Source organism: Ranitomeya imitator, chromosome 8, assembly GCF_032444005.1.
Source record: "Ranitomeya imitator isolate aRanImi1 chromosome 8, aRanImi1.pri, whole genome shotgun sequence".
NCBI classification, from domain to species: domain Eukaryota; kingdom Metazoa; phylum Chordata; class Amphibia; order Anura; family Dendrobatidae; genus Ranitomeya; species Ranitomeya imitator.
In genome coordinates, this window is record NC_091289.1 from 4,405,442 (window position 1) to 4,414,682 (window position 9,241).

General features: G+C 53.6%; 1 protein-coding gene across 1 annotated transcript; it reads left to right on the forward strand.

Moving 5' to 3' along the window:
- The first annotated feature begins 4,079 nt into the window (after window positions 1–4,079).
- On the forward strand, window positions 4,080–8,732 carry CISH (cytokine inducible SH2 containing protein). The gene is made up of 3 exons (XM_069736073.1): window positions 4,080–4,257; window positions 4,425–4,675; window positions 7,827–8,732. The coding sequence occupies exons 1-3, from the start codon at window positions 4,211–4,213 to the stop codon at window positions 8,327–8,329; spliced, it is 801 nt and encodes a 266-aa protein (XP_069592174.1). The 5' UTR covers window positions 4,080–4,210; the 3' UTR covers window positions 8,330–8,732.
- The last annotated feature ends 509 nt before the right edge of the window (window positions 8,733–9,241 follow it).

The window sequence follows — 9,241 nt, forward strand, 5'->3', positions numbered from 1 at the left end:
CCTAATGAGCCAAGTGCTGAAGGACACACAGACTCCGTTCCTTCCACCTAATGAGCCAAGTGCTGGAGGACACACACGCTCAGTCCTCTGAGCATGTGTGTCCTCCAGCACTTGGCTCATTAGGTGGAAGGAACTGAGCATGTGTGTCCTCCAGCACTTGGCTCATTAGGTGCAGTTCCCTCCACCTAATGAGCCGAGTGCTGAAGGACACACACGCTCAGTCCCCTCCACCTAATGAGCCGAGTGCTGAAGGACACACACGCTCAGTCCCCTCCACCTAATGAGCCGAGTGCTGAAGGACACACACGCTCAGTCCCCTCCACCTAATGAGCCGAGTGCTGAAGGACACACACGCTCAGTCCCCTCCACCTAATGAGCCGAGTGCTGAAGGACACACACGCTCAGTCACTTCGACCTAGTAAGCTGAGTGCTGAAGGATACACACGCTCAGCCCCCTCCACCTAATGAGCCGAGTGCTGAAGGACACACACGCTCAGTCCCCCTCCACCTAATGAGCCAAGTGCTGAAGGACACACACGCTCAGTCCCCTCCACCTAATGAGCCAAGTGCTGGAGGACACACACGCTCAGTCCCCTCCACCTAATGAGCCAAGTGCTGGAAGACACACACGCTCAGACCCATACACCTAATGAGCCAAGTGCTGAAGGACACACGCTCAGTCCCCTCCACCTAATGAGCCAAGTGCTGGAGGACACACACGCTCAGTCCCCTCCACCTAATGAGCCAAGTGCTGGAAGACACACACGCTCAGACCCTTACACCTAATGAGCCAAGTGCTGAAGGACACACACGCTCAGTCACCTCCATAAAATGAGCCAAGTGCTTAGAGGACACACACACACTCAGTCCCCTCCACCTAATGTGCCGAGTGCTGGAGGACACACGCTCAGTCCACTCCACCTAATGAGCCGAGTGCTGAAGGACACACACGCTCAGTCCACTCCACCTAATGTGCCGAGTGCTGGAGGACACACGCTCAGTCCACTCCACCTAGTGATCTGAGTGCTGGAGGACACATGCTCTCCATCCCCTCCATCTAGTAAGCAGAGTACTGGAGGACACACAGGCTCAGCCCCCTTCACCTAACGTGTCGGGTAATGGAGGACACATGCTCAGTCACATCTGCCAAGTGCTGGAGGACACACACGCTCAGTAATTCTCAGATTTCCCCATACTGAGCTATTGGTCATACTGGGTGGCCAATAGATATATCTTTCTGCCTGTCAGGAGAGGAGCAGACTCTGCAGTATATGGCGGTGGAGCTGGGAAGACCCCATTTATAGGGATAGTAACATAATATACGGTCAGCTGCCAGAGGGGAAAGGAGACTGATTCTATTCGGATCAGCAGCAATACCAAAGAGGACACTGACAAGTAATGGCAAGGAAACGTCTGTAATGTTAGAAATACTGGAAATGTGTGGACTTTAGGTATAAAAGAGACCCATGCGATGGCCTTTTTTTCCTTGGGGGGGGGGGGGGGGGGGTGTCCTCTGTATAGGATCCTGATCTCTTGGGGTACATTGGGGGTCTCTCTCATTACAGGACCCATCTTATTCCGTAGAATGGACACAGGCAGCACGGTGGCTCAGTGGTTAGCACTGTGGCTCAGTGGTTAGCACTGTATGGTGGCTCAGTGGTTAGCACTGTATGGTGGCTCAGTGGTTAGCACTGTATGGTGGCGCAGTGGTTAGCACAGCAGCCTTGCAGCGCTGGTGTCCTGGGTTCAAATCCCACCAAGGACAAGATCTGCAAGGAGTCTATATGTTCTCTCCGTGATTCCGTGGGTTTCCTCCCACATTCCAAAGTCTAACCTCTATTGTTGGTAAAATATTTGAAGGGTTTCTGAGGGATGTTATTCTGGATTATCTCAATGAAAATAACTGTTTAACTCCATATCAGCATGGGTTTATGAGAAATCGCTCCTGTCAAACCAATCTAATCAGTTTTTATGAAGAGGTAAGCTATAGACTGGACCACGGTGAGTCATTGGACGTGGTATATCTCGATTTTTCCAAAGCGTTTGATACCGTGCCGCACAAGAGGTTGGTACACAAAATGAGAATGCTTGGTCTGGGGGAAAATGTGTGTAAATGGGTTAGTAACTGGCTTAGTGATAGAAAGCAGAGGGTGGTTATAAATGGTATAGTCTCTAACTGGGTCGCTGTGACCAGTGGGGTACCGCAGGGGTCAGTATTGGGACCTGTTCTCTTCAACATATTCATTAATGATCTGGTAGAAGGTTTACACAGTAAAATATCGATATTTGCAGATGATACAAAACTATGTAAAGCAGTTAATACAAGAGAAGATAGTATTCTGCTACAGATGGATCTGGATAAGTTGGAAACTTGGGCTGAAAGGTGGCAGATGAGGTTTAACAATGATAAATGTAAGGTTATACACATGGGAAGAGGGAATCAATATCACCATTACACACTGAACGGGAAACCACTGGGTAAATCTGACAGGGAGAAGGACTTGGGGATCCTAGTTAATGATAAACTTACCTGGAGCAGCCAGTGCCAGGCAGCAGCTGCCAAGGCAAACAGGATCATGGGGTGCATTAAAAGAGGTCTGGATACACATGATGAGAGCATTATACTGCCTCTGTACAAATCCCTAGTTAGACCGCACATGGAGTACTGTGTCCAGTTTTGGGCACCGGTGCTCAGGAAGGATATAATGGAACTAGAGAGAGTACAAAGGAGGGCAACAAAATTAATAAAGGGGATGGGAGAACTACAATACCCAGATAGATTAGCGAAATTAGGATTATTTAGTCTAGAAAAAAGACGACTGAGGGGCGATCTAATAACCATGTATAAGTATATAAGGGGACAATACAAATATCTCGCTGAGGATCTGTTTATACCAAGGAAGGTGACGGGCACAAGGGGGCATTCTTTGCGTCTGGAGGAGAGAAGGTTTTTCCACCAACATAGAAGAGGATTCTTTACTGTTAGGGCAGTGAGAATCTGGAATTGCTTGCCTGAGGAGGTGGTGATGGCGAACTCAGTCGAGGGGTTCAAGAGAGGCCTGGATGTCTTCCTGGAGCAGAACAATATTGTATCATACAATTATTAGGTTCTGTAGAAGGACGTAGATCTGGGGATTTATTATGATGGAATATAGGCTGAACTGGATGGACAAATGTCTTTTTTCGGCCTTACTAACTATGTTACTATGTTACATACTGATAGGGAATTTAGATTGTGAGCCCCGTCGGGGACAGAGATGATAATGTGTGCAAACTGTAAAGCGCTGCGGAATATGTTAGCGCTATATAAAAATAAAGATTATTATTTATTATGGTGTAATATTTCATTTCTCCTGTGGTGGGGCTGCAGGTAAATGTAGCCCCCGGGGTAGGTTTCCTCTACAGATCACTGTGATCAGATCATCGCCAAGGGATCCTTCCAATACGCCGGGATGATCTAGAGTGGAGAAGCCAATAAACGGGTGGGGGCCACAGGCGCCAAGTATCGTCCTTCTGTAAAACGTGACGGCACGGTCTACGATAGTCCGGCGGGGGGGCACCAGGTCCTGGGGGGCTTTCACCTGGCTCTGCTTCCCACCTGTGCGGGTCCGAGGCGCCCACCACCCGCGGCTCTCGGAATGAGACATGAGGCCACTTCCGCTGCTTGTCCGGCTAAATATATCCTGACATGCCTGTGTGACCACGTAATGGCTGCAGATCAGGAATGTCTGGAATCAAACCAATTCCCTGGAAATACGAGAAATAAAATATGATTAACCCCTCTAGTGCCAGCAGAAGCCCCTTCCTCCAGCAGCCCTGCCTTGCTCTGCAGCAGCACTTCCGATCACCCCAGCGGCTGAGGACAGCGCAGGCGATGCAGGCGCCTCCCAGGGCAGGCAGCAGGGACACTCCTCCTCCGGCCCCCGGCCATTGGTGGATTTACATAGGTCTGCCCTCTTTTCCTGGAAAGTTCTTGGAAATATATTAGGCGAGTTCTGCTCTTACACTGGGACAACACACACCCAATGCCACTATATATATATATATATATATATATATATATATATATATATATATATATATATATAGACGACAGCAGCGATCCGCGCGGAGAGGACACAGGCGCTGAGCTCTGCCGCTTCATTACCGGACAAACCTTGGATTTTCGGACCCTCGTCCCCGCTCCCGAGGTCTCTGCGGTTGGACACACATGCCTTTCCGCTCTTCCTGGACAGATATGATTCTTTGTGTGAGAAGGTAAGAGACGTTCATTATTCCGATAGCGGCGCCCTATTCCGCAGCGCAGAACGTGACGCCTCCGGTTATTCTGCCGCTCCGCTGAAGGACGCCGCACGTCATGTGTTTTTCTTCTCCTGCACTAAAGTCCTCTCCACCTGCGTCCGTTTAACGCCTCTTTATTCCAGTCCACAGAGCCTGTTGGCAGAGCAAAGGATTTGTCGACCTTCGTCTTGTGTGGGGGTCCCAGGCTTTGCAGCCGACCAAGTCATGCACCCCCTGAACCCTCCCGTCTGTCCGGGGCACCCACTGCCTGCACCTGAAGTGCCCCCACGGGCGCCTGAGCCCCAGCCGCTGCCGCCACCTCCGCAGGACAACAGGGACCCCGAGGAAGATCTTCTCTGCATTGCCAAGACGTTCTGCTATCTCCGGGAATCTGGTAAGACCCCAAACACCGCAGGAAGCTGAGAAAAACTTATAATCGGGGACTGGGGAGGTTCTCTAGAAGGGTCAATATTCATAAGAATGGGGGGGTCCCTGAAAGTAACTTTCCTGGCACCGACTTATCGTCCCACCACCCTCATCAGAGACGGCATCGGCTGTGATTGGCGACATCCGGCACCGGACCGTGGACGCGTTTATCGCACAGTGGCAGAAATAAAAAGGGGGCGCTAACACTTCAGAGCGACAAGTTCAGCAGGGTTGTGAACAACGGGGACGAATGTCGGGAGATGGCGGCACTATTTATGTCGTATTAAAAATCAGGAAAAAAAAGCTACAAAGTAAATAATCATCATCACGTCGGCTTTCCTCGCGGTCTCATTCATGGGTCACGCCGGCTTTCCTCGCGGTCTCATTCATGGGTCACGTCGGCTTTCCTCGCGGTCTCATTCACGGGTCACGCCGGTTTTCCTCGCGGTCTCATTCCCGGTGTCACGCCGGCTTTCCTCGCGGTCTCATTCACGGGTCACGCCGGTTTTCCTCGCGGTCTCATTCCCGGTGTCACGTCGGCTTTCCTCGCAGTCTCATTCCCGGTGTCACGTCGGCTTTCCTCGCGGTCTCATTCCCGGGTCACGTCGGCTTTCCTCGCGGTCTCATTCATGGGTCACGCCGGTTTTCCTCGCGGTCTCATTCCCGATGTCACGTCGGCTTTCCTCGCGGTCTCATTCCCGGGTCACGTCGGCTTTTCTCGCGGTCTCATTCCAGGGTCACGCCGGCATTCCTCGCGGTCTCATTCCCGGTCACGCCGGCTTTCCTCGCAGTCTCATTCCCAGCATCACGTCGGCTTTCCTCGCGGTCTCATTCCCGGGTCACGTCGTATTTTCTTGCGGTCTCATTCCCGGCATCACGTCGGCTTTCCTCGTGGTCTCATTCCCGGGTCACGTCGGCTTTCCTCGCGGTCTCATTCCCGGGTCACGTCGTATTTTCTCGCGGTCTCATTCCCGGCATCATGTCGGCTTTCCTCGCAGTCTCATTCCCGGGTCACGTCGGCTTTTCTCGCGGTCTCATTCCCGGGTCACGTCGGCTTTTCTCGCGGTCTCATTCCCGGGTCACGCCGGCTTTCCTCGCGGTCTCATTCCCGGGTCACGTCGGCTTTCCTCGCGGTCTCATTCCCAGGTCACGTCGGCTTTTCTCGCAGTCTCATTCCCGGGTCACGTTGTATTTTCTCGCGGTCTCATTCCCGGCATCACGACGGCTTTCCTCGCGGTCTCATTCCTGGGTCACATCGGCTTTCCTCGCGGTCTCATTCCCGGCATCACGACTGCTTTCCTCGCGGTCTCATTCCTGGGTCACATCGGCTTTCCTCGTGATCTCATTCCCGGGTCACGTCGGCTTTCCTCGCGGTCTCATTCCCGGGTCACGTCGGCTTTTCTCGCGGTCTCATTCCCGGGTCACGTCGGCTTTCCTCGCGGTCTCATTCCCAGGTCACGTCGGTTTTTCTCGCGGTCTCATTCCCGGGTCACGTCGGCTTTCCTCGCGGACTCATTCACAGGTCACGTCGGTTTTTCTCGCGGTCTCATTCCCGGGTCACGTTGTATTTTCTCGCGGTCTCATTCCCGGCATCACGTCGGCTTTCCTCGCGGTCTCATTCCTGGGTCACGTCGGCTTTCCTCGTGATCTCATTGCCGGCATCACGTCGGCTTTTCTCGCGTTCTCATTCCTGGCGTCACGTCGGCTTTCCTCGCGGTCTCATTCACGGTGTCACGCCGGCTTTCCTCGTGGTCTCATTCCTGGTTCACGTCGGCTTTCCTCGCGGTCTCATTCCCGGTGTCACGCCGGCTTTCCTCGCGGTCTCATTCCCGGTGTCACGCCGGCTTTCCTCGCGGTCTCATTCCCGGTGTCACGCCGGCTTTCCTCGCGGTCTCATTCCCGGTGTCACGTCAGCTTTCCTCGCGGTCTCATTCACGGGTCACGCCGGCTTTCCTCGCGGTCTCATTCACGGGTCACGCTGGCTTTCCTCGCGGTCTCATTCACGGGTCACGTCGGCTTTCCTCGCAGTCTCATTCCCGGTGTCACGCCGGCTTTCCTCGCGGTCTCATTCCCGGGTCACGTCGGCTTTCCTCGCGGTCTCATTCCCGGTGTCACGTCGGCTTTCCTCGCGGTCTCATTCCCGGTGTCACGACGGCTTTCCTCGCGGTCTCATTCCCGGGTCACACCGGCTTTCCTCGCGCTCTCATTCCCGGTGTCACGCCGGCTTTCCTCGCGGTCTCATTCCCGGGTCACGTCGGCTTTCCTCGCGGTCTCATTCCCGGGTCACGTCGGCTTTCCTCGCGGTCTCATTCCCGGTGTCACGCCGGCTTTCCTCGCGGTCTCATTCCCGGTGTCACGCCGGCTTTCCTCGCGGTCTCATTCCCGGTGTCACGCCGGCTTTCCTCGCGGTCTCATTCCCGGTGTCACATCGGCTTTCCTCGCGGTCTCATTCACGGGTCATGCCGGCTTTCCTCGCGGTCTCATTCCCGCAGTGACAGTCGGACGCTCCCACATCTCTTGCCATTCACAGACCCGAGCGGCCACGTTTACAAAGCTGGAACACGACACCGGTGGGTTTGGACCGGAGGCCGACACTTCCGTGGCGTCAGATGGGACATGGCAGAGAGATCGCTCTGCAAAAAAACTCTGCGTTTAACCCCCAAAATCCGGGACTTTTTCTTTATTAAATTTTTGCCCGATACATTTTCTGAATCATTTCAGTTTTATAATAATCCAGAGCGTCTTTTTGGTGCGACCAGAAGAACGTTAGAAAGTTTTCCTGCATTTTTGTGTAAACTGGAGAGATTGTTTTCTAATTCTGGATTCTGCGCACGGTCACGTTCCCTGCTCAGAGGGTTCCTCGTACCAGACTCGGCCCCGGGACACAGGTCACTCAGCTTTCTGAGAGCCTGGAATGGAGCAGTGAAAATATCACTACAATATGATGAACTGCCGTTCAGGAGTCTGGGAAAGCTGAGTGACAGCCCCGCAGGACCTGGATAGAACGGCCGTGCTTTAGCCATCTAACATCGGACAAGAGAAGCGGGGAGCATCAGGTGCGGGGAGTTGGGTGATGATTTTGCGGTTCCTACAAGTTGTCGCTTTCTCTCCCCTTCCAGGTTGGTATTGGGGGCCGATTACCGCCACAGAGGCCAAACAGAGACTCCAGAAAATGCCGGAGGGCGTCTTCCTGGTGCGGGACAGCACGCACCCCAGTTACCTCTTCACTTTATCGGTCCGGACGAACCGCGGCCCCACGAACGTTCGCATCGAGTACTCGGACAGCCTCTTCCGGCTGGACTCTAACTGGCTGTCTAAGCCGCGGATCCTCTCCTTCCCCGACGTCGTCAGCCTGGTGCAATATTACGTCTCGTCCTGCAACTCCGACAGCTCCAAGGACCCCGCCAGCCGGTCGCCCCCCGCACCCACCTCCCCTAAAGAGCCCCCGGCAGTGCACCTCAAGCTCCTGCAGCCGCTGCATCGAAGCGCGGACAGCCCGAGCCTCCAGCACCTGTGCCGGCTACAGATCAGCCGCAGCGTGGCGCCGGGCTCCGACCTCACAGCGCTGCCGCTGCCGCGGAGGATGGTGGACTACCTGCAGCGGTACCCATTCACGCTCTGACTGCAGCAGGGCAGGACGCCATGCTCTACACGCACTTCCCGCCACACACTGTATATACTCACCCTATTTATTACCAAGCCCCCCGCACTCTATTATTTTTTTTTATTTCTGGGGGTTTTATACTTTGTCAGTGGATGATTCCCCCAGGATGGGCTTCCTTGCCCCCTCAGAACTGGTGCCCGTGGAGGATTACACCCTGCGTACCCTGTAACCACCCTCCTACAGTGGAGCGCAGCGACTGTCTGGACTTGCCCGTGGGCGCAGTCGCTGACCGACCACCGCGGACCCCTCTGCTGCGCCCTGATAAGGCGGCAGAGCTGCACTTTAGTGGTTTCGTGGCGATGACGTGGGAGGAATCTTTCCGTTTGGCCGCTGGAGATAACAATAAATAGGATTTCTTACTAACGCGGCCGTCCTGTGATTATTTAAAGGCTCTTTCATCGCATATCGAGCCCTTGGGATTAATTCTAGCACTGGGAAAGCTGGGTGACCGCCATCACGAGGGCAGACACTCAACTATCCTGTAGCCCTGAATGGCAAATGTGCAGGTAAAATTCAGGAGTCTGGGAAAGATCTATCGATCACGGCGGCCATGTTGGTTGTCATCCAGCTTTCCCAGAGACAGATACACAGAGTTACTAACATTAGAGAAGAGGAACTGCTCCGTAATATAGCCGCCGTATATTAGTGCGGTGTATGACACAGTGCTACATAATACGGAGCTACTGGAGCAGGAGACATTACTGAGGAGCGTAGGAACACCGCTCACTTAAAGGGGCGGCTATAGGAATCCTTCAGCCACAATGCAAACATGAAAGTCCGATCAGACAGATGGAAAACGATTGTTCTCTCTGCACCGCTAAGGGTTAATGACTCACTATAAAGGAAGGAAATGAGGTGACACAATGCGGC

Coding starts and splice junctions, on each gene's coding strand:
- CISH (XM_069736073.1), top strand. CDS start 4,211: ATGCCTTTCCGCTCTTCCTGGACAGATATGATTCTTTGTGTGAGAAG. Junction 4,258..4,424: donor ATGATTCTTTGTGTGAGAAG/GTAAGAGACGTT, acceptor TCTTTATTCCAG/TCCACAGAGCCTGTTGGCAG. Junction 4,676..7,826: donor CTGCTATCTCCGGGAATCTG/GTAAGACCCCAA, acceptor CTCCCCTTCCAG/GTTGGTATTGGGGGCCGATT.